The sequence below is a fragment of the Ursus maritimus genome, unplaced genomic scaffold, assembly GCF_017311325.1.
Source record: "Ursus maritimus isolate PB19 unplaced genomic scaffold, ASM1731132v1 scaffold_14, whole genome shotgun sequence".
NCBI classification, from domain to species: Eukaryota; Metazoa; Chordata; class Mammalia; order Carnivora; family Ursidae; genus Ursus; species Ursus maritimus.
Window position 1 is genome coordinate 54050287 of NW_024423786.1, and position 24604 is coordinate 54074890.

General features: G+C 56.4%; 2 protein-coding genes across 9 annotated transcripts in view; both read right to left on the minus strand.

Annotated features, from left to right (window-relative positions):
* The window catches only part of KDM4B (lysine demethylase 4B), a 135793-nt gene extending 129837 nt beyond the window's left edge, over positions 1 to 5956 (minus strand). For all 8 annotated transcript variants that reach the window (XM_040629523.1, XM_040629522.1, XM_040629521.1 and 5 more), the window contains exon 1: positions 5867 to 5956. The gene's annotated coding sequence lies outside the window, so the exon portion shown is untranslated. The remainder of the gene's footprint in view (positions 1 to 5866) is intronic.
* A 4340-nt stretch (positions 5957 to 10296) lies between these two features.
* The window catches only part of UHRF1 (ubiquitin like with PHD and ring finger domains 1), a 29799-nt gene continuing 15491 nt past the window's right edge, over positions 10297 to 24604 (minus strand). Inside the window, exons 6-17 of the mRNA XM_040629529.1 lie at positions 22408 to 22508; positions 22106 to 22292; positions 21612 to 21735; positions 21406 to 21513; positions 21001 to 21105; positions 20114 to 20220; positions 18669 to 18831; positions 18454 to 18591; positions 16896 to 17046; positions 16664 to 16818; positions 14804 to 14908; positions 10297 to 11752 (exon numbers count right to left, since the gene is read on the minus strand). Coding sequence (XP_040485463.1) covers positions 11606 to 11752; positions 14804 to 14908; positions 16664 to 16818; positions 16896 to 17046; positions 18454 to 18591; positions 18669 to 18831; positions 20114 to 20220; positions 21001 to 21105; positions 21406 to 21513; positions 21612 to 21735; positions 22106 to 22292; positions 22408 to 22508 — 1591 coding nt within the window. The 3' untranslated portion in view covers positions 10297 to 11605. The remainder of the gene's footprint in view (positions 11753 to 14803; positions 14909 to 16663; positions 16819 to 16895; positions 17047 to 18453; positions 18592 to 18668; positions 18832 to 20113; positions 20221 to 21000; positions 21106 to 21405; positions 21514 to 21611; positions 21736 to 22105; positions 22293 to 22407; positions 22509 to 24604) is intronic.

Sequence of the window (24604 nt, forward strand, 5' to 3'; positions counted from 1 at the left end):
CCAAGGCCTCCAGCCCCAAGAGTCACAGTCCAGAGCGACAGGACAGCTCTGTGCTCGACCACTGCTAAAAAGCACAGCCGCCCGTGGGCCAAAGACAGCTCCGCACATGCGTTCCGTCGATGCCACCGGCGCCCACCAGTGCCCGCGCACTCGCTGGAACCACGGAGGGGGGTGAGAAGTGAGGGGAGGGAAGGAAAGGAGGGAGGGAGAGGTGGAGAGATGGAGAGGCACAGAAAGAGAGAGAGTCCAAAAAGGACAGGCAACTTTGGAACCCTCTCCAGATTGTTTATTTCAATCAACTGAAGGTGTGACCACAAATGAACGGTGTGCTTTCTTGACAAGTCAGAACGTTCCTGGGAAGGTACCAAATCTAAGACTAAAGATGTCCTTGGCTCAGAAACCCCACATCAGCCGCTCTCCTCCCGCCGTGGTGGCGGTCGCAGCAGAGGAGCAAGGCCCAGCAAGTGCTGCTGGACATACTCCTGGGCCCGCCAGTCACCTTGTCATCCACGTGCCCCACAAAGCTCAGTGTTCACACCTACGGAAGCCACCTCTTCCCAGTGTCCCTGTGGAGACCCGGCAGCCGGGTGACTAAAAAAACCACCTCGCAGGACTTCACCACCCCTCCTGACCAGGGCGCAAGTATTGGTAAAGAGGGTGGGTCAGATGCTTACAAAATGAAATGATTGGGAAACCTGTCTTCCTTTTAAACCCTCAGCCTCTGCCAGGTAAAACAAAACTCCTTAGGCCAAGAAGACTCCTTCCCCACCTTTTGCGAATATTTCTTTTGAGAATATTTCTTCCCAATCTTCTGGGGTGTGGTGCGCAGGCGGGGGGGGGGCATGAAAAGGTCGGGTTCAAGCATCGCAAATAGCAAAGTATTCGCCCCTGTTCACAGCTACTTTTTTTTTTCTCATTTTGGGGTTATTTTGGTGGACGGAGTCAGAACATTTTCTTATATTTCCCTTGAAACAACCCAGGACCCATCTTTTTTAATATAGAATAGGACTCTGACTGCTTTGATGTAAGAGAGATGGAAATTCATTCATTCAGCAAAGGAGCGTTGACTGAACAACCACCGCATGCCGGGAACTGCTCGAGGTGATGGGGAGACACGTAGCAGCCAACAGAGACGTCATTCCTCTAGCACAGACCTCACACCCTGGTGGCAGGTGTTCCCAGACTGTGGCCCATGGCTCAAACCCAGCCCACCACCTGTTTTTGTACAGCCTCTGAGCTAAGAATGGCTTTGACCTTTTTTAGTGTTTGGGTGAGAAAAAAAAAATCAAAGGAAGAAAAAGAGTTCATCACAGGTGAAAAGTATGTGAAAGTCACAATTCTGTGACCACAAATAAAGTTTTATTGGAAACCAGACACTCTCGTTCATTCCCATAGTTTTGTGCTACAGTGGCAGAGCGGAGTCGTTGGGACAGACTGGCTAACAAAGCCAAAACTATTACTCTCTGGCCCTTTACAGAAAGAGCTTCTGTTCTCCTGGATGAGACAGACAATAAATACGTAAACAAATTAATGTGTGTGTTTACAGTAGTGCTGAATGCAAAGGAGAACAGGCAGGATGGGGAGAGAGGGTGGTTGGACGGTGAGTTTAGGCAGTGTGGCCAGGGATGGCCTCTGAGAGGAGATGTGAATGACAAGCAGCCAGCTGGCTAGAAGAGTGAGCGGCAAGAGCACGTGCAAAGGCCCTGAGGCAGGGCAGGGAAGCTGGTTACGACTGAGGGAGCAGGCACAGGAGGAGGAGCAGTAGGGCAAGGAGAAAGGACAGACCACAGAGGACAGAGCACGGAGGCCACGGAAGGGGTCTCAAATTTTTTCCAGGAGCAACAGGAAGCTACCGAAGCGTTCTGAGTAGAGGCAGACCACTTTTAAAATTTCTAAAAGCTCCTTGAGGAAGCAGGAGTGAAAAGTGACAGACCAACGGAGACACCTTATCTAACCAACAAGCCGCTCCCTGAACAGGCCAAGTTAAAGTGGGGAAGAAACTCAAAAACCAACTCATCCAACAACAAAATCAATTCATCAGTCTACTCGGGCCTTACTACTGTGGTGACACAAACTTTTTAATATCAGAGTTAAATCCATTTCACTGGATAAAAGCGTCTGCAACCAGCATATGAACAGCGCCACGACTTCATGGACATTACTGTTCAGTAGGAGGCAAGATTGAAGAAGTGAGTCACCTCAAAGTCAACTTAAAGAGAACTGTTAAGCAAAGTGACAGGAAGGGGTATGGTGACGGGGGGGTGGGCGGGGGGGCGGGTACGGTGACAGGTGGAAGCCAGCTTGGGCAGGGCACCCGCACGGGGCTGGGGGTGAGGACAGCCCCGGAAGACCCCTGTGCCATGCCTGCCAGGCAGCATGGGCAAGTCTGTGGGTGAGCTCCTCTCCTGGAGGGGAAGCTGCAGGCTGAGAAGGGCCAGGGACAGGCAGGGCGACAGCCGAGAAGGGCCTGGACAGCCAGGCTGTTTGGCCAGACACTGTTTGCAAACACAAGCCCCTCCCTATTCAAGGACAGAGGGGAGGAAGGGGACAAAGGGAACCAGAACTTGAGGCAGATCTGAGTCATAGCCAAATACCAGGCTGCTCCAGGGTTAAAGGTTAAGTGACAGGATCTCCTTCCGGGGCAACTGTGTCCCCCACGGGACACTCAGCAATGTCTGAGGACATCTGCGGTTGTCACACTGGAGGTGCTCCTGGCATCAAGTGGGCGGGGCCAGGGATGTGCTCAGCCCCCCTACAGTGCCCAGGACGTCCCTATGGAGGACAATCTGATCGAATGTGGACGGGCAGAGAGAGCCCCTGACGGAAGCTGACGCCACACACCAGACATCAACCCAGTCCGGCTCTGAGCTTCTGGTGCCACACAAAGCATTCAGTGCTTCTCATTCCCTTTGATCCCCACAATGGGACCTAAGATGGGTTCTCATTATACCCATTTTACAGATGAGGGCTCCAAGGCCCAGAGAAGGGAAGTGACCTGCTCCAGAGGAGGGATTTGAACCCAGGTCCCTCACACTTGGAAGCGTGTCTGGGGAATGGAGAGGAGGACAGGAATCCAGGGACATGGCCAAGAACAGCCGGTCAGAATGGAATCCAGGTTCGGCCTTGTCCTCTGCTGCCCAGCATCTTCAGCCAGAAGCAGAGGCACCAGGGCGGGGCAGAAAAGAGCTGGGGCACAGAGGCACGGAGCAGCCACGGGGCAAGTCTCTGGAGCAGAGCCAGGAACCCCGACCGGCCAAGGCTGTGGGTGAGGCACAGTGGTGACCGAGCAGGTTTGTGGGGCCCTCCACAGTCATGCCCTCTGCAAGTAGTTCATTTGCTCTCCACCCTGCCCCCCAACTTGGGAAGGTTTAGTGATCCCCCAACTTTGTTCCTGAACAAGTGACTGGCCCAAGGTCACACAGCTCTGAACCCCACACCACACTTCCACGTCCCAGGAAGAAAGCCACCCGCAAAGGCTCATCTGCAGCGCCTCAGTCCATCACTACCCATCCCGTTCCTGCCCGTTCCCTGAACCAGGCCCCACGGATGGTGGGCTTCACATCCCAGGACCCCCACCTCTCCCTTCCACCACTAGAACCGAGGCCCCCTCAAGTTAGAAATTCTCTATAACCTGTACCAGTGCTCCACCGCGCCCCCCCCCGCCCCATTCTCACAGGTGTCAGATAGAAGCCAGAACAGATGGCTGAGCCCCTCCAGGGGAAGGGGGTGGGGCACGGGAGGGCAGGGGCAAGAAACCAGCAGAGGCAATGGCAAAACGCAGGATCAAGTACAGACAGAGCGGCCGGGGTGGGGAAAGGGGGTTGGTGGGGTGGGGTGGGAGGAGCTGACCACCCAGAGGGCTCCAGCAGGATGGCACGGGACCGAGGAAAAGCTACAACAAAGGCCGGGCGGGGTCCTAAATGACCAATCAACAATACCTTTCAGCGCCAGTATTTACGCTCTCCTTGCGGCCCACCCTCCGAGGAGAGGATCAGAAAATGGGAGAAAATCAATTGTTCAAGACCTCAACAGCTACGGTATGCACGCCACGCACACACTTACACACACACACACACACAGGCGCGACTGACACAGGACCGGCATGCACGTGCTGCAACACCTGGGCACCTCGCGCCACCCTCTGCTCCCCCAGAAGTGACATCCCCAGGGCAGGGCAGCCACGACGCATGTTTCCCAGCACAATGCAGGAACACCAAGATTTGCCAAGCATCAATCAGAAACACGGAAAAGAGGCCAGCGAGTTTCAGAAACCCTCGACTCAGATAATCACAAGTTGACTGCAGACTTTCACACTCTGTCCTTCAGGGTTCCAAAACAATCTGCAAAGGCGGAGAGTATGTCCACTGCTCTTGCGAGGAGTGGCGAAAAAGGCTGACCAGCGAGTTGACAAACCCTCCTGAAGCCTCATAAAGGAAGCTATTATTTGAGAATTAGAAGTCATTAGCTCTCGGATGGCGGCGATAAAAGCCCATAGAGTCATCTAATGAGCCCATTTAGGGGGCTTTCTCCAGCCTGGGGACACACATAAATGGCTGTTGAGGCAGAGGGTGGGGCACGGCACCCAAGCGTTGACTGCATCCCAGTACCCGCTGGCCCCAAGACACAGCCGGCACCCAGTGGGACCCACAGGAACTTGCTGAATAAACGAAGCTGACAAACACATCACAAGAACACACTCTTCCCATGTTGTGAGTCATAATTCCACTGAGCAGAACCACCTTCTCACTAGTTTCATAACTCGAGAAACAGTTCCCCAGGTGCACCTGAATTATTAAACAAAGCATCCTCCCCCAGCCAAACAGATGGGACACACCGAGCGCAGTCACGCTCCCCGCCCCCAGGGGGAAGACGATCTCCTGCAAAACCTTCCACCGTGCTCAGGTGGACACGCACCATTCCACCTGGTGTCATCAGTGCCCACTGGGCAGCTCAGGCCCCTGCACGTTGCGGAGGGCAGGTCCCTTTCAGAATAATCCGTCCCCCAGCTCCACCGGGTCGCCTGCTGGAGGTACTCCACAATCTATTCCTACAGAAAGGGGGTCTTTGAGATGGCGATGGGGCTCTAAGAGGAGGCACTGAGGGGACGCGTCTGGAAGCTGCGAGGTGCATACCAAGTGGATACGTTTTTTAATTAAAAAAAAAAAAATCCAGACCGCACGCTTAATTTTAGGGGGCTCAGAGATACGAAGCGAGTTGGGAAGCCGCGACGGCGCGGCGGGCTGTCTCGGGGCGGGGGGTGGGGTGCAGCGATGGCCGTGTCGGGGGCCGCCACCGGACAGCGCCCCGGTGACCCCGCCGGGCGCCCCGAGAGGCGGAAACGCAGGCGGAGGCTAGCCGGGGCCTGGGATCGCCCGCTCCCTCGCGCTCGCGAGCTCTCTGTCTCTGCCTCTCTCTTCATTTTTTTTTTTTTTTAATTATCAGGATTGTTGTGAATAATAAAAGAGAAGGGCCCAGCCGGGCAGGGCCGGCCGGGCCGGGCCACCCACGCTGTCATCTTTTGTGCAGGGCCGGCGGGGACGCCCCGGCCCAGCCCCCGCGCGCGCCCCCCGGCCCCGGGCCGGACGCCCCCGCCTCCCGCCCCCGGCCCCGCCATTGTCCGGCCGCGCCGCCGCCCAGGCCCGGCGCGCCGGGCCGGGCGGTTAACGCCCAACCGCCTCGCGGGCCGGACAAAGCGCGGCAGCCGCGGCCCGAGCAGGCGCGCCCAGGCCTGGGCTCGCGTCCGGCGCCCGCCGCAGCCAGGGCGCGGCACGCGCGCAGGGCGCGGCGGCGGCAGCGGCTGCGGCGGCGGCGGTGGCGGCGGCGGGGCCCGAGCTCGGACGCGGCGGCCGCCTCCCCGCGGGCTCACCTGAGGCGGCGCGCGCGGCCCGGTCCGGAGCAGCGGCGCGCGCTCCCCCGCCCTCGGCGTCGCACCCCCAGGCCCCGCTCGGGCCGGGCCCCGCTCGGTCGCTGGCGGCCGAGCCCTCCGCGAGCGCCCCGGGCGGGGCTTATGAGGCCCCGCGCCAGCTCCGCCCTGGCTGCCATTGGCCCCCGAGCCCACGCCCGCGCGCCCATTGGCTGACGCTGACAGCTCCGCCCCTCCCCTCTGCCGGTCCCATCAACATCTCACGGCCCGCCCCCTGCGCGCCTCGATTGGGCGGGCGCCGGCTGGGGCCTCCCCTCCCCATTGGCTGACTGACCGGGACACGCCGGCGCCCACCCACGTGCCCGCTGACCGGCTCCGTTTTCATTGGAAGCGGCGCACGCCAGCCAAGACAGCCGCTACCAACCCGACGGTGGCTGGGCCTCGGATTGACAAGGGCGCCTCGGGGACCGCCCAACGACCGCACGGGGGCAAGTGAGCATTGGCTTATGGGGCGAGCCCGAGGCGCGGACTGGCTGAGGAGAATGCCAATCAGGGACCGGGCCCCGCCCCGGTTATCAGGCTGCAACTGAGTACGTGAGACCCAGCACAACATCAGCACCAGGCCGGGGAGGCAAGCGGAAAGGGTTCGAGACCCGTGGCCGGAACTTGGACGTAGAGTTCCCCAGTTCCCCAGTCCTGACGTGGGAAAACACTCCGGTGCAACCCATTGTGCAAAACAGGAGAACCAAGAACTGGAGAAATAAAAAGTCATGCAGCAAACGTGCCTCCTCTGCCCCTCAAAAAGCCAAATTTATTTCCATCACAATCAACAAACCTTTCCAAATCGGCAAGGTCCACCGGGCAGTTAGGTGCGCTCCCGCGAGTTCCCTAACACGAGGCAGTCCCTAACACCAACATTCCAAGCTCAGCTGGACCCCACGACTCACTGGAACCTCGCTGGGCCTCAGTTTCCCCTGTGAAGTGGGTATGATGGTAACACACACACATACACACACACACACACACACACACACACACACCCGACCCCGCCAGCCCCTCCCCAAGGGATGTTGCAAGAATGAGTGGGACGCCACACACAAAGGGTTTGAGCGGGTGGCTTCAACCGAGTGGGTTCACCACCGTCTTCAACATTACTACTTGTGTAGTAGGCAACCGTGGGGTGCGCCCCGGCTAGCGGGCAGTCGTGTGAATTGGCAGCGGGGCGTTTCCCATTAACATTTCTAAGTGTTATCCATACTGTACTCCCTCCCCGCCCCCCCGCCGAGGTCAGGCACCCCGAGCAACGCCTCGGAGCTCACTCACGTCTTCAGCGCCAAACGTGTCGCTCTACACACCCATCTACAGGGTACCGACCAGGTAATCTTGTGGCACGGGGCACTCCGCAGCACTTTAAACTATGTAGCAGTTTAACAAGAGGGCGGTCTCCATGCACTGCCCTGGAATGATCCCCTATACACTTTCGTGAGCAAGCTGCAGAACGACCCAGAATTCGGTGTCCAGTAACCTACGTTATGGAGGAAATACACCGAGACCCCTGTCGTGGGGTCTCCAAAAGCACGCATCTGGGGCAATGCACAGAGAAAGGTCACCCCGGAAGGCAGAAAAGAAAATCTTTGGAGAGAAGAGAGATCCACACTCGTAGAAAGGCTAGTCAGTGGGGACTTGAACCTGTTCAGGGAGATTGTCTGTTCTCATGGGACCATATTCATAGACTCCTCCTGTAGTTAAAATTTAACTTTAAAAATGAGAAAGAGCATCTGCCCCCAAGGAACTCCCTAACCAGTGGGAGAGACAAACGGTATTTGATCTTGGTAACACAGTATCCGAGGTACAGCAATGGAGGGCCCCCCACCCCAAAACACACAGGCCTTTTGTTCTCCTGTAAGACAGTGAGTTCCAGGTGTTTAGATGACACTCAAAAAAAAATTTTTTTTTTAAATTGGAGCACCTACACAGGTTGCCAACTTTCTTATTTTGTCTGGGGAGACTTTTTTTCTAATGCCATCTCTTATGTTAAAATTGAACATTAACAATTGTAGAATCCAGACACTGGGTGTATTTGAGCGTTCACCATACAATTCAACTTTTCTGTTTGGAAGTTTGTATGATAGAATGTTAGGGGAAAAAATACAAGTGCTGCCATTTAACTAAAAAGGGTCTGTGCAAAGTAAGAAGGACACAGAATTTCCAAATGGGCAAATTCACTCGGGGATAAATCACCTGGGTTTTCTTCAGGTCTTTTGCAGACAGGTGCAAATCTCGCGAAAGGCTGGGAGTAGGAGCCAAGCTGGTACCTCTGCCCTGAACAAGCCGGGAGGCCCTCCAGCCCCAGCCTGGAGCAGCCCAGGGCCAGCTCACTTTGCTTTTGTTTTTTAGGATTTTGTTTACTTGGGTGGGGGGAGGAGAGAACGAGCTGGGGGGAGGGGCAGAGGGGGAGAGAGGATCTTTCAAGCCGACTCCCCAAGGAGCCAGCCGTGGTACCAACCCATACAGGTGCACAACAGGTGTAAATAAAGCCTGATGATGTGAACTAATTTTATAACCTGGAGTGGAGGAAAAGAAGGAACACCTTTACATTAAAAAGCCAAGTGAGTGGAATTAAAAAGGTAGTTAATTCAGGGGCATCTGGGTGGCTCAGTGGGCTGAGCGTCTGCCTTCGGCTCGGGTCTTGATCGGGGGATCCTGGGATCAGGCCCCACATCGGGCTCCCTGCTCAGCAAGGGAGTCTGCTTCTACCTCTCCCTCTGCTCCTCCCTGCTCTGCTCCTGCCTTCTCACTCAAATACGTTATAAGTAATCTTCAAAAAAAATTAAAAACTTAAAAGGCGGTTAATCCATATAATGCAATATTATCCAGCCTTTAAAAGGAGTACAGCACAGACATGCTCAGGAGGGAACCAGACACACGAGGCCACAAGGCATGTGAGTCCACATGCGTGACACGTCCAGAACAGGCTCCTCCACGGACAGGAAGGGGGCTCAAAGGTGCTGGGGGCTGGGGGAAGGACTGCTGATGGGGTGATGAGAATGTTCTAGAACTAGAGGTGATGGTTGCACAACTCTGAATGTACTAAAAACCAGTTAACTGTATGCTTTAAATGGGTGAACTTTAGGGCAATGTGAAGTGTATTTCAATAAAGCTGTTACAGAATAAAAACCAAACCCAACCCAACCCTACCAGGAAAGAAACACGCCTAATGTTGTGATTTTTTTCCGCATAGCAATTCCATATACACTTTTCTGGGTTTTGCTAATTTTTAACAATGACCTTGTTCTTAACTTTCCAAATGAGAGAAGCATCCAGAAAGCCAGCAATCTCAACAAGGAACCCACCTCAGTGTGTTCCGCCCCCCGGGGTAGGGCCTGCCTGGGGACATTGGTGGCATTTCCTCTGCTCCTCATAGCTGGGCATCGTTCCTGTTTTTTTTTTTTTTAAAGATTTTATTTATTTATTCGACAGAGATAGAGACAGCCAGCGAGAGAAGGAACACAAGCAGGGGGAGTGAGAGAAGAAGAAGCAGGCTCATAGCGGAGGAGCCTGACGTGGGGCTCGATCCCGGAACGCCAGGATCACGCCCTGAGCCAAAGGCAGACGCTTTAACCGCTGTGCCACCCGGGCGCCCCATCGTTCCTGGTTTTATTTCATGTTCACACTTGACATTTCTTTGAGCTGTAATTCATCTACCGCACAACTGACCCATTCAAGACGTGGACAACTCGAAGGATTTCGGTACATCCCCAGATGTGTGCAGCCATCGGCAAACCCAGAACATGCTTGCCCGCCCCACGAAACAGCCCCACCTCCACTCAGCATGTTTTCAAGGGCACACTTGACACATCTGAAAGCACCCAGAGAGGCAGAACTTCTCCCTCGTTATCAAGTCAGATCTGCCCACATCATTACTTAACCACCAATAAAAAGTGCGCGCGATAGGTCGATGTGAATAATCACTTCTGCAGAGCGTAGCTGCTCCCTTCCCCGGAATCGACCGTTAAACCTGCCCCCTCCTTGGCCTCCATCCTCTGCTGGAGCCTGCATTTCGGGTCGTAGGGACCCCCCCCCTTCATGCCCCAATGTCCCCAGGCCTCTCTGGGATCAGGTGACTCCGGGTTACTAAGGCCGTCTGTTTCCTCAAATGTCAGTGGGGACAGTGCCACTCACCTTGGCCAGCATTAAGTGACCCCTGGTTCCAAGCTGCAAGGCTGGATTTGGCCCCTGGGGTCGGGTTTGTGGACCCTGTAAAAGGTCAAAGCCCAACGCCTCCCCAGTGGCACTTAGGGCCACGGCACATCACTGTGTCTTCAACCTGTCCTGTCCCCCTAGCGGGACTGATGCTGCCGCCCGGCAGGGACAGAGGCACCTGCCTGGTGGACCACAGAACAGCTCTCAAACAGAAGACACAACCCGACGCATCTGTAAAAGGCATTTATTCTGAGAATCTAAAATCTGGACAAAGGATGTTGAACTTTTTAGAAAAAGCCTACACAGGATTTTGTTGTTTCTTCCTAACACATTAACAAACCTAACAATAAGGAGGAAAGAAAAACTTTTAAAACAGTATCGCTCCAGTTTGTCTGCAGTTATGGGATTTAAAATATTCCTGTTCTATTGAGGTAAAAGCTGCAAACTTTGGTAAAGTTAGAAAAATCAACAAATCATTCCAAAAAAATATAAAACCAAAAAAAGAAAAAAAAAAAAAACAAAAAAACAAAAAACACGACCAAACCCTAAGTTATAGCTTTCTTGGTACATATACAATAACTACAAAAAAATTTCATTCCAAAAAGTACTTAAAAAAAATTCCCACTTATAATTCTCAGTTGGTGAGCTGACAATTCAATTGAAAGGATCCACAGAAATGAAATCACCCCCAAACACTCACCCAGTATCAGGAAGAACTGACTAACCCCAGTTTTAGAATCTGGCTGGCGTTTTCAACAATTCAGTGCTAAAAGAGAGCCCCGTGTTTACAACAGAAGACAGACCCCAAGGCACTTGAACATGGCTTCCAACGTGTGCTTCCGTGGTGCTGCGGGCGGGCCGGCCCTTGGCCGCACGCCCAGCCCCGCGCAGAGCAGTCCGGCAGCGGAGGCCCCCCACTCGCCCGGGGAGAGGGCTCTGTGGGCGTGGCTGCCACGTGACAGTGGACTGGGGGGCGTGGCTTCGGGACAGGCGGTTACACCTGCCGGGACTTCTCTTCCCACCACCTTCCCAGCAGGTGACAGCGGGGCCAGGCACCCCCTGGCTGGCTTTTAGGCGGCAAAGCGCTATCAGGGAGATGCGCTGGCTTTCCACTTCAGGGGCCAAAGCCACACACCTTGAAAAGATTGTTCTAGGCAGCCGGGCGCCTTCTTGCTCGGCGGTGGCGGGAACTTCTGGGAACTTGGCGCTGGGAACACAAGCAGCCTTCACGCCAAGGCGTTTTTCATTCCATCTTCAGAAAAAATTTTTTGTTTGTTTTTTGCTGATGAACTGCAGGCTTGGTATTTTTTTTAAAAACCAAAATAAAAACACTGAGAAGTCCAACTTTCTTTCTTTGAGCCATAATACAAACTTCTGAAAATTTATAGGTTAAAAAAAAAAAACAAAACAGGAAGACAAGGCTTTTCAGGGAGTGGAAGAAAACTACATGTTTAAGTTAAGCCCACTAAAAACAAAATAGGGGGCAGAGACCCCTGTGACACGTGTTTTTAAAAACTGCCAGCGGGAAGTGCTTGAGGATCACCGGCCGCTGCCGTAGCCGGGGAAGAGCTGGCTGAGGATGGCCTGCAGCCGCTGATTCACCTGCATGGCGTAGCTCCGGCCCAGGTCGTAGCGGCAGGCCGGGCAGCTGAACACCTGCGCCCTGAACGATCTGTCCAGGCAGTCCTGCAAGAGAGGGCTGAGTGAGAAGCCCCGTCCCAGCCAGCCACCCACGTCCCCCGGACATGCACTGCGCAGCAGCCATGGGTCCCCCGTCCCCCGGGCGTGGGCTGAGCAGCAGTGACTGATTTCTCACGAGGTCCAGAGGTCCCCCCGGACCCTCGGCCTCACTTTCTACCTCTAGGCTGGCCTCCCTGGGGCTCCTCAAAGGCTCCAAGCCCATCCTGGCCTCCAGGCCTTGGCTCTTGTAGCTTGCGCCACCTAACAGGTGTGTCCTCATCCCTCAGCTCAAGTCACCTCCTCAGAGGACCCTTCCCTGACAACCCTAGAATATCAGAAGCAACTCCCACGCTACCGGTCTTAAAACAGCACCTTCCACCTTCTGGAATCACCTCGTACTAACGTCCTTGTGTGAAATAGGTCAGACGCTCCCTGGCACTTGGAGCGGTCCTGTTGACCCTGCCAGCACCTTGCACAGGACCCTGACACACGCTTTACACGTTCAATAAACACGTGCTGGGAAGAAAGGCCGAAAGAAAGGCACGATCTCTGGCCCTGAGCCAGACTTCTGGGTTCACACGCCATTCTCAACCATGTGACAGTGGGAGAAGAAAGCCAGGCGGGAACAGGCTAAGAGGCAGACAAGCCCTGGGCAGGCGGCTTCCCACTCAGCTTCCCCGCAGAAGACACCACCCACCCCCGGAGACGGCGCTCGCAGGTCTGCAAGCAGCTGCGCGGGCGCCCACGTCTGAAGGGTGGTGTCCGAGAAGCGGGTGAAGGACTAAAGGTCAACACAGCGGAGAGCCTGCCGATGCCACGGCTCATCCAACCACCGGACACAGGCCGCGGCTTCTGTTCCCATTCGCAGAACTCCTCAATTCTTTTCTCAATAGTCTACGGCCTTGATTCCAGAGACCAAAGCAGTTCTACGCAACTAAGATTCAGATCCACACCGAAAAATCCAGTTCTGGACTGATTATTCACAATGGCCAAAAGATGGGAACACCCCATCTGGACCCTGGAATGTTACTCAGCCTTAAAAAGAAAGGGAAGGGGCACCTGGGTGGCTCAGTTGGTTGAGCGTCTGACTCTTGGTCTCAGCTCATGTCTTGATCTCAAGAGTTGTGAGTTCAAGCCTACCTAGAACCTACTTTAAAGAAAGAAAAAAAAGGGGAAGGGCTCCTGACACCTGCCACGACATGGACGAACCCTGAGGACACGGTGCTCAGTGAGAGAAGCCAGACCCAGAAGGACACATCCTGCACGACCCCACTCCCAGGGGTCCCCAGAGGAGTCCCGTCCACACAGACAGAGAGGTGCTGGTGGGAACCAGGGCAGGGGCCGGGTGTGGGGAGTCCGTGCTTCCTGGTGACAGTTTCCATGTGGGGAGATGGAAAGTTCTGGAGACGGAGGGTGGGGGTGGCTGCAGACGGGGTGAGTGTGCTTCACGCCACTGAGCTGTGCACTTAATAATGGTTAAGATGGCAATTTTTACTCTGTGGTTATTTTACCACAATGATAGTTTTTTAATATAGTAAAAACAAAACTGGGGGCTCAGACATGTAGGCCGAAGCTCAGAGGCTGAGGTTCTTACGGCGACCAGTGACAGACACAAATGCCAGCAGCCCCTTCCTCCACAGCACCTGCGATGGCTCTGTTGAGACGCTCGGTACCGGACCCCCCCACAACCCACTCCGTTTCTGCGGCCTGACCCGCCAGCCCTGCTGGGTGTCCGTCTGCCCGCGTGCTGGCCCAGACCACCACAGCACAGAAGCTGGCCGGGAAGGTCCCGCGCCATTGCTCTGCACCAAGGCAGCTGAGGCTCAGAGAGCCTGGGCGGCTTTCCAAGGCCACACAACCGGGAGCGGCTGAGCCTCTGCTTGGGGCGCGTGCGGCTTCTCTCCCGGGCCACACCGCTGAAGGGACTTATCGGGCCATGGGCAGGGTCCAAGGACAGGAATGGGAAGGGCCTAACCTGCCACACTGCTTGATGGTCTCGGAGTCCCTCCCCTGGTGGAACAGCTAACACATGAGCCTGGACTGAGACGACCCCAAGGCAAGAAAGGGGACCAGCAGCTCAGAGAGCAAGGGTGGCCGGGAGGCAGGAATGGTCCCTTCTACTACAACTGCTTGCACTGCCCATAAGTTCCTACTGACCAACTCCAACGAGAAAGCACTGCAAACAAGCCATTCCCGTTCCCGAGCAGCGCGCCCAACTGCGCAATTCTGCCTCCAGGGGACGCGGGGTGGTGTCAGGGACCTCTGCAGCTATCACGACTGGGGTGCTCCCGGCACGGAGGGGGCGGGGCCAGGGAGGCTGCCCGGGACACCCCGCAGAGAGTGACCCACCCCAAGTCAGCACGGCTGCAGGGGTGAGACCCTGACCACCCCCTCTCGCCCCTACTCCCTGGTTCTCTTCCCGTCCAGCCCTCCTGACTGACCACCCTCAGGACTCCCAGCCCTCGTTCCCCACCAGCCCAGCTGCTCCGACCTGCCTGCCTGTCCAGACTTCTGCACATGCCATTCTGCCCACCTGAGATGCCCCCTCCTCTAGAAAGTCCTCCCTCCTGCTCCTCTAGGACCCAAGCACCTCACACCTCTCCATCCCAGTCCACAGCATGCTCAATCATTATTTATAATAACCAGACCTCAGGCCAAGACTGCCACCCATCCCCTCCAGTCCTAGACCCCCAGCCATCTAGAAGGCTGGGGGAGAATGTTCCGGGGGGGGGGGCAGAACCAGAGAACACTCCTAAGGCAAGTAGGCTACGCCCTGCTGGAGGGACAGGCAGAGGACCAGTGTGGCTTAAGGTCACAGGGAGGTGGGCAGGGAGGTGCTGCCTTTTACTCTGCAGCACAGCGGGGACAAGGGAGGGTGAGGAGCAGAGCAGGGGGGTGATGGGAGCCTGTGATAAAGGTCAGGAGGCCGCCCAGACAAAGACAACCAGGCCCTAGGAGGCCTGGGAGCCAGGAGCGTGCAGAGGCAAAGCCAGCAAGCCAGGGGGTGGTGGCAGGTGCAGCACCTCCCCTCCCCGGCCCCGTGGCCGCCCCACTCACCTTGCACACATTATGCTGGCACACGGTCGTGATGGGGCGGAACACCAGCTCCTGGCAGCAGATGCACTGGAAGGCCTCCTCCACTTTACTCAGGAACTTCTGAAACTGGAGGAGAGCCCGTGAGAGCAGCCCGGACCCCCCGACAGCGTCGGAACCGGCGCCCCCACCCAGCGGCCGGAGGCAGCTCTTGCCCCACGTGAAGATGAGAAAACAGAACCCCAGAGGGGCGGGCCATGCCCAGGATCACACTGAGGGGACCCGCGGTCCACAGCACACCCGGCTCGGAGTCAAGAGTGGGTTTATCGGCGTCCCATTCCCTCGATAAACCGGCTGCCAAATGCCGACTGTGAGGCCTGGGCGTCGGGGCCCGTCAGCTGGTGAAACAGAAGAAACCCGGCCAACACGGAGCATGGAGGCCAGTGGGGAGACCGAAGACGACACAGGTAGGGACAGAAGCATCACGGCAGTGCTGGGGGGAGGACAGCAGGGAGCCAGGGGCTGGGGGGTCCGTGTTCCGTGGAGGAGGTGACCTGGAGGACATGCAGCCGGCCGGGTCATGGTCCCCAAGATGCCACATCTGAATCTGGAGACTTGTGCTTGTCACCACATGTGGTTCAAGGGGACTTCACAGATGGGATTAAAGACCCTGAGATGGGACAATATGCTAAGTTACCCAGGTGGCCCTCCATCACCACAAGGGTCCCCATGAGGGGGAGAGAGGGAAGTCTGACCCACAGAGAAGCCCGTGTGACCACTGAGGCAGACTCTGCAGCGGTGTGTTGGGGCCAGTGACGCAGCACCTCTGGAAGCTGGGACGCGTAGGAGCCTCTAGAAGGAACCAGCCCTACCCACACCTGCGCTTAACCCCGAAAGACTCCTTTCTGGCTCTGCCCTCCAGAACTTCGAGAGAAGAAATCAGTGGTGTTCTGAGCCACCAGGTCTGTGGTCATTCGTCACAGATGCCGCAGAGGACCCGTGCGGGAGCACTATGGGGGAAGGTACTCAAGGCGGAGGGGACCGCGAGGGCCAAGGGCCCGAGACAAGATGACCAGGGCCAAGAACCCGGAAGAGGATGTGAGAGGTAATGAGCAGAGTCCAAGGGACGCGTCTGTCCAGCCGGAGGCACAGAGAGCCCGTTCCCACCAGGTATGGGCGGTGGCCAGAGGACAGTGAGCCGGCGTGACCCATCTAGGTCACTCATCCTGCTCAGGGCAAGAGGATCGTAAAAAGACAGGCCTGGTTTAGCAATTCCTCAGCAAGCTGAACACAGAGGGACCTTAGGACCCAGCAGTCCCGTGCCTGGGACTGTGCCCGAGATCAGGGAAGCTGCAATGTTCACACTCGTGTGCGCAACACCGAGGCCACCGCAGGCAGACGTGCAAGCCAGCCAGCGTCCACCCACAGGTGAATGGACAAACCCAGTGCGGTCCGCCACGCGCTGCACTATTACTCAGCTTTAGAACAGAAAGGACCCTGACACCTGCCACGACATGGAGGGACCCTGAGGGCACTGTGCTCAGCGAGAGCAGCCAGACCCGGAAGGACACATCCCGCAGGACCCCACTCCCAGGAGGTCCCCAGAGGAGTCCCGTCCACACAGAGAGGAGCTGGTGGGAGCCAGGGCTGGGGCAGGGGCTGGGGAGTCCGTGCTTCCTGGGGACAGAGTCTCCGTGTGGGGGGATGGAAAGTTCTAGAGACAAAGGGTGGGGGTAGCTGCACGACGGCCTGAGTGTGCTTCATGCCACTGAGCTGTGCACTTAGAGATGGTTACGATGAGGAATTATTTCCATTTCACCACATAAACAAAGATGAGGGGAGAGGCCGCCCAGGCCAGGGAGGGTGGGCGCAGCGGGCACTCACCGGCCCGTCTTTGAGTGACTTCAGGATCTCGCTCCACAGCTTAGTGTTGCTCTGGTCCTCCTTGATGAGGCTGCTCTGCTGGGCCGTGAGGGTGTAGGGCTCTACCTTGCTCTTCTTAGGTGTCCCCCCCGGGGACCCAGCGCCGGCCTTGCCCCCTGCGGGGACAGAGCGGAGTGGGTGAGGGCGGGCAGCCGAGCGTGCGCACACGGAGGCAGCCCGCAGAGACACCCACCTCCGGACTTGCTCTTGCGCTTGCCCCTCCTGGGGGACGTGAAGGCCCCCTCCTCTTCCATCTCCTCCTCCTCCTCCTCCTGGGCCTCTCTCTTGCTGTTCTCCTTCTCCTTCTCCTTCCTGGCCCGGGCCTCCAGGTAGCCTTCCGGGTACTGCAAGAGGGTGGAGTCAGCCGTGAGGAGCACGGGGTTGTGGGCCGGGGGGGTTCAGGGGCTGCCTCCCCCGGCGCCCTTCCTGCCCCCTCCCTCTACCCTCACCTCGTAGACCCTCCCTCCCCAGTCCTCACTGTCGCCTCAGACTCAGACTCCCTCTCCTGACTCAGCCTCCAGGGAGCCTCTGGCAAATAAACCCCTAATCGCCAAACTTCCCAGGAAGAAGAGGGCCAAGGGCGCCGCGGCACCCGAGAAAATGCGCACCATCAGACTTAGCAAGTAAGAGGGTCTCATCGCTACCCTTATTCGTTCATTCAGAGGTAGGCAAGCTTTCCCAAGAGGGGCCCGGCAGTAGCATTTCCAGCCTCAGGGCTCCGCTGTCCCCAAAAGCAGGCAGGGCCCAGAAGGGAATGGATGGGCGCGGCCGGGCCTCCAGGGAACTTCATTTACAAGGAAGCAGCCCCGAGGCCTTGGCTCACCAACCCAATTTTGAGGCGTCTGGGGCTCCCCCAGGGTCTAACAGGCATTATCTGACGATAACCCCACCTCTGAGACACCTCCAATCATGTGGGATTTTCCAGTGTGTCATCTAGAAACTGTCGAGCGTCTTCAGCGACATGAACACAAAGTCACAAATACTCCCGCCAGATGCTGGTGGCTGCCGTCCCATGGCTATTTTTTTCCCTAGTTCCTTAGCTTCTGAAATCCTCCATGGTACAAACATCATGTTCAAAAGACAACTTTGTGACCCCCGGGGGGAGGCGCTATCTGATTCTCAGTAGCAATTAAGATTCCTTAAATAGTCCCACACTGAGTTATCAGCTGTAAGGGAACTCGCCCCATGAACAAAAACACCATAATTACGGGGCAGAAAAGGCACGCCGCGCACCGGGTGAACTCGAGCTCCAGCTGCTGCGAGGAGGTGAGCGAGGGCTCCAAGGGGGCATTCCTCCCCACATCCCACCGGTTGTGTGGGTTTGCCTGTGCGTGCTTGGAGGAGGCGTGGGGCCTGGCCAAAACCAGGAACCAGGATTCCACGCTGATTGCGCACAAACGCCTCCCTGAACACAGCTCTGACGAGGAGGGCTGGCTCTCCGCCCTCAACCTCTGAGCACAGACACAACCACCGGCTGCCTGCCGCCAAGATCGACCGGCTAAAGAATCCAAGGGGTATGGCCAGCAAGAGGTGACCAGCTCGGTACCCAGAAATCACTTGAGGTCACAGAAACCCCCGAGAGCTTCCGGCCAAGAAGGCAGGCTCCCACAGTCCCTAGAGACCGGCCAGGAAGACAAGGCTCCAAGCAGGCCAGGCCCAAAGCCTGGGCTGTGTCGCAGGAGGCCCCGGACGGGCCCACAGAGCACAGCCGGGCCCCCAGGCAGGAGGCGACAGGCCCAGCCTGGACACACCTGCATGGTCAGCCCCAGCTTCTTGATCCGGTCCTTCCCTTCCTTCGTCCAGGGGCCAGGTTCAGTGTCATCCCTTCGCAGGAGATAGCGCCACACCAGGAAGCCGGATTTCCCCTTCTCTGGCCAGTACCTCACGACCTGTGGGGAAGCACGATGGAGGTGGGCGCCATGCGGGGCCCGGTGGGGGCCCGGAGGGGGCAGGGACGGCCGCTCACCTTGTAGATGCCGTCGTACCGGTTGCCCTCGGCGGGAGCATACTTGCTGTGCTTGCGGCCCTTCACGTTACGCACCACCCGCACCGGCTTCCCGGACCGCCAATCCTTGGCCTCGGCCCCCTTGCGGTCGTTGATGGGGGCACTGCAGTTGAGAGCCAGCGCCCTGTGGGCAGAGCCGGGCCCCGCAAGGTATAGGCTGGATCGTGTGCCCCCAAACCCCAGAGGAGAGGGTCCCACTCTCACCCCCAGAACCTGCGACTGTGACCTTTGAAAAGTGGGTGACGGCAGATGGAGTCAAGTTCAGAGGAGATCAGGGGGACTAGCGTGACCCTAAAAACAACTGGTGTCCTTATAAGGAAGGGTAGTGGAGGCACGGGCATACGGGGAGGCGGCCACGTAAGGAAGCAAAGGCTGGAGGGGACGCGTCTACAAGCCACGGGACACCAGAGACCACCGGCGGCCACCAGGAGCTACAAGCAGCAGGGAGGATCCCCCCTCCAGAGGTTTCAGAGGGAGCACGGCCCTGCCCACCCTCGAGTTCAGAGTGTGGGCTCCAGAATTATGCAAGAATAAGTTCCACACCCCAGGTGGAGGTGTGTGAACCCGGGCAGGGCCGTCCTACCAAGGGCCACAGGGACAAGCAGACGGGGGCTCGGGCTCAGCACCTCCTTCAGGAGGACTACGGAGGCACGTGCCCCGCTGTCACCTCTAACGCGAGCGTGGGGCAGGCCTCACGTCGGCCAGTGTTTCCCGACCACGGGCATTTAACAGCTACCAAAATTAAAATATTCCACTAGACAAATAACTATACACTAACATGAGCTTCCCTCCCCATTTTATTTCGTATTTACTCTTAAAATCTTAAAAAAAAAAATAGTATTTGACACAGAGACAGCCAGTGAGAGAGAGACAAGCAAGGGGAGTGGGAGAGGAAGAAGCAGGCTCCCAGCAGAGGAGCCGATGTGGGGCTTGATCCCAGAACACCGGGATCACGCCCTGAGCCGAAGGCAGACGCTTAACGACTGAGCCACCCAGGCGCCCCATACTCTTGCTATCTTAGATAATGACAGACTATCACCTCGTATAGAATTTTCACATCCCCACATCTCATGAACACACTTTGAAAGTCGATTTACAGGGTCACGGGTAAGAACGTTTTCAAGGCTCTTCACACGCACAGGTAAAGAGCTTTCCGGGAAGACAGCACCTGTCTGTATTTCTACCAACAGTGGAAGACTAGCCTGCGTCCTAGTATTTCTCAACATTCTAGAATTTGTGGCCAATTTTATAGGGGAAATACACAGTATCTCACCATTGCTTCGATTTAACGGGACTCTAACTTGCTGGACATACACCCCAAAAAAGAACCAACCCCCTCCCCGTGTAGCTGCCAGAGGACGAGGCAGAGGCCTGCTGGTAAAGAAAGAAAACCTGCTTCTGCAAACCTGTTGGTGTTGGTGAGCTTCTGATCACAAGACTGTTCCGCAGTCCGCTTGTTGCCGGAAAGATCTCGACCACCACTGCCCGTGTACGTGAAAGAGTTCCCGTGGTCCTGAAACAGACAAGAAGGGCAGGCTGAGCCCTCCACACACAGGAAAGGACAGACTCGACCGAAAACAACCCCGCACACACCTCTCAGGAGGTCAACAGTCAAAGACACAGAATGAGGACAACCTGGGCTGCCATGTGCTAGCAGGAGTGCAAGCTACGCAGCCACTATGGACAATGGTATGGAGGCTCCTCAAAATATTAAAAACAAAATTACCATATGATCCAGCAGTCCCACTTCTGGGTCTATACCCAAAAAAAGTGAAAACAGAGTCTTAAAGAGATGTTTGCACACCCATGTTCAGAGTGGCATTATTCACAACAGCTGAACGTGGAAACAAACCCACTGTCCACTGATGGGTGAATGATAAACATGGTGCGGTCCATCCCCACGCTGGAACACAATCCAGCCTCAGAAAGAAACGGAGCCTGACACCTGCCACGACGTGGAGGGACCCTGAGAACACCGTGCTCAGCGAGAGGAGCCAGACCCAGAAGGACACATCCCGCAGGACCCCACTCCCAGGAGGTCCCCAGAGGAGTCCCGTCCACACAGAGAGGAGATGGTGGGAGCCAGGGCTGGGGCAGGGGGTGGGGAGTCCTGCTTCACGGGGACAGAGTCTCCACATGGGGAGGTGGAAAGTTCTAGAGACAGAGGCTTGGGGTGGCTGTAGGACAGGGTGAGTGTGCTTCATGCCGCAGAGCTGTGTGCTTAGAAATAGTGAAGAGAACAAATTTTATGTGTATAAAATAAAAATCTGGAACAGCTCCCCCCAACACTTACCACGTCATCCTCATATCCCCCAGCCAGGACCAGTGAGTAAGCCCCATCGTTGCTCCGGCCATGGATGCCCGCCACGTGAGGTCGATGGACCCCCGACTCGCTGACCTATGAGAACCACGAGGAAATGAACGACACCTTTGGGACTCGCTGCTACAGAGAAGGTCAGCCCCACCCTCCTCGCTCTCACTTCCAAAGCCAGCGGCCTGACTTTTCTGCCAAAGGCATCACACCCGTTACAAGAGCCACTCGCCCAGACACCCCAAGTCTGAGCCATGCCATGGAAGGAGCTGGCCTGAAGTCCAGCCCTGCCACCTGCCCCCAGGGTGGTCCTTGCCCAGGCTCAGGGGCCTCTGGAAGGCCAGTACATGTCGGCCCAGCCCCAGAGCCCAGGAAGTCCGGGGGTACCTGGACTCTGAACCTCCACATGGTGCCCACAGGAATCCCCGGGATGGGTCCGTAGTGGTTGGACGGGACGATGGTGCACTCCTTGGTACGCCCCACGCACGCCATGCCCTGTCCGTCCGGAAACAGGGGGAGAGCAGGGTGAGCGCGTGCAGGGCAGGGAGGGCGCGGGCAGGGCAGGAGGGCACAAGGGCGCGGGGCCACCTCACCTTGCCCCAGTCCCGCTGCGAGGAGGACGTGGCTGACGCCATCTTCGCCTTCTTCTTACTCTCTTTCAGCTTCTCCCCTGCCAGCACCACCTCACTGGCGTCATTCCGACACTCGGGGCAATACCTGTGACAGCAGGGACGTCACCTCCTGCCCACGCCCGCCCCCGCCCTGGGGCCCCACACTGCAGACAGGCCGGCTCCCCCGGCTCCCTGCCGTCCCGCGCGGTCCGGGGAAGGGGAACATTTCAGTTTAAACTCATGAACGTGAAGCAAGAAGTCCAGCCCCTCGGTGACAGGAGCCACGACGGACGTGCTCGGTAGCCATGGGCGCCCTGGTGGGCAGTGCAAAGCGAGAACATCCTGCCGGACGCCAGCCACTCATCCGTCTCCCAAGGGATTTCACGGTGCCCCCCCCAACAATGGGGGTAAATCCAGCTGGGATATGGGACACCCCTGGGGAAATTCAACGGGCAGCGAGGAGCCCATCCACTCACCACTCGTCCTCCTTGGGGAGGCTGCTGAGGGGCGGGCGCAGACAGTAGATGTGGAAGGCCATGTCACACTCGTCACACATAAGCTGCTTGTCGGGGTCCTGCTTGCCCCCGCACAGGTGACAGGCGCACACCCGGCAGGGCTTGCTCTCATCGTCCTTGCAATGCTTGCACGAGGGCCCGCTCTTCCCTGGACACGGGACGTGGGGCTCAGCTCCGGTGGGGCCGGCCGCGCAGAGCTGGGATAGGGAGCCCCCACCCCACACCCGACGTGGGAGTCACAGCAGGGCAGGATCAGAACTCACTTCTCATCGGGTTTTCGATGACGGGGCTCCCCTCGCCTGGGCGCTCAATCTTGAACACCTCGTCCACGAAGATGATCCGACAGTCATTGAGAGAACCACCCCTGTGAGACAGAAGCCGTTAGAACATTCCAGCTGGCCAACCCGCCGAGGCACGTCAGCAGGGACTCTGCCACCTAACACGTTTCTCAGAGCAGAGAAATACCTCTGGTTCTACTTCTGTCAGGGCCTCACGCACTCACTGAGCTTCCCCTCTTGCCAGTTCAAGTCCTACTAAATCAGAAACAGGACGAAGACAACATAGAAACCACGGTTTCATTACACGATGCGTTTGAGAGAATTTCTAACCATTCAGCAGGCAACACTGATTCAACAAGGCCCAAGACACGAAACCTAAAGGTGAAGTCTGATCAGTCTCCCTGTATCAAAATGCATGACTCCTCCAGGGTCAAGTGACCCAGGGATCCAGCCCACATCGCCATCAACAGCGTCCGACGGCAAGCCAGCGGGAGTCCCAGACACATGCCGCCTGTGTAATTCGGCATTTTCCAACCACCACGCCGATGAAGCAAAAACGGATGGAATCAACCCCGGGTTCTACGTAACTTGCCGTACACGAGATATTATTTCCACGGGTGACGACTAGGACAGAACGATGAACGAGCTACTTCGCGTTCTTTCCCAGCACCGAGGCCCTGACGCCGGCGTGCGTGTTACACTCCCGGTCGTCTCGGCCCGCGCTCGCCACATTCCGGGTGCTCGGCAGCACGAGTGGCCACGGACCCGGGCCGCGCAGGCGCAGACGGTCCCGCCCGCTCGCAGGAAACCCGGGCACAGAGGCGCAGCGGAAGTGGTGCCATGAGGTGTGCAAGGCAAAACCCAGGCCGCGGAGATTCTGCGGGGCACACGACCCGGCTTCCCCAGTAAATAACCTGGTAAGGAAGCGGGGGAGGAGGAAAGGACGGGAGGCCAGAAGATAAGAGGGGCTTCGACGACACTGACTGACCTAACTGAAGTCTGTGTGTGCTGCGCATATCCCGACCAAACAAACGGTTGGGGGGGGGGGGAAGTGACGTAATTGGAAGACAAACCAGTGACTGAAGACGTCATTAAGAAATTATGACTAAAGGGGCGCCTGGGTGGCACAGCGGTTAAGCGTCTGCCTTCGGCTCAGGGCGTGATCCTGGTGTTATGGGATCGAGCCCCACATCAGGCTCCTCTGCTATGAGCCTGCTTCTTCCTCTCCCACTCCCCCTGCTTGTGTTCCCTCTCTCGCTGGCTGGCTCTATCTCTGTCGAATAAATAAATAAAATCTTTAAAAAAAAAAAAAAAAAGAAAGAAATTATGACTAAGGCGTAAAGAGGGCTTAAAATATACAAACTAAAAAATTTTTTAAAAAAAGAAATTATGACTAATCTTTACGTTATGACGATATCGTCATAACTGTTTAAGAAGAGTCACTTGAAAGAAATGAATCGTGCAGCACCTGGGTGGCTCAGTCACTGAAGCATCTGCCTTCGGCTCAGGTCATGATCTCAGGGTCCTGCGATCGAGTCCCGCATTGGGCTCCCTGCTCAGCAGGGAGTCAGCTTTTCCCTCTCCCCCAGCCACTACCCCCGCTTGTGCTCTCTCTCTCTCAAATAAATAAAATCTTAAAAGATAAAAATAAAAAATGAATTGTATAGCACGTATGGATGACAACAAATCAATGCCTGGGAGTCGCCTCAGTACGACAGGGGTGGTAGCCCTCTCCAATGAAGGAAAATTAACAGGGTCCACTGCCAGCAGACACGCCCTGACGGGGTAAGGAAGGAGGCTCCTCAGACAGGTAGGAAGTGATACTGGAAGGAATCCTAGGAGCAACAGAAGTAAGACAGAAAAAGCAGAGACGTGGGCCCATACGACAGATTATCCTCCTTATGAGTTCTCGAAGTCACAGGTGAGGACCGAAATAAAGATCCAAACCCCATTTGCTACTCAGTGAGTACAAGAGAACGTAAGTAAAGACGGGTTTCCAGCAAAAGGGACAACCGGTAGGTCACACGTTTACGATAAAATCCAGAGGAACCGTGAAGAAACCTATACACAGAAATACACTCAAAAGACCATACACAAATCTGGTCAGAATCCTAAAATGTGTTTAGGTAACCCACAGGGAAGATGGAAGAAGAGAAATGGAGGAAACAAACAGAAAACAAAT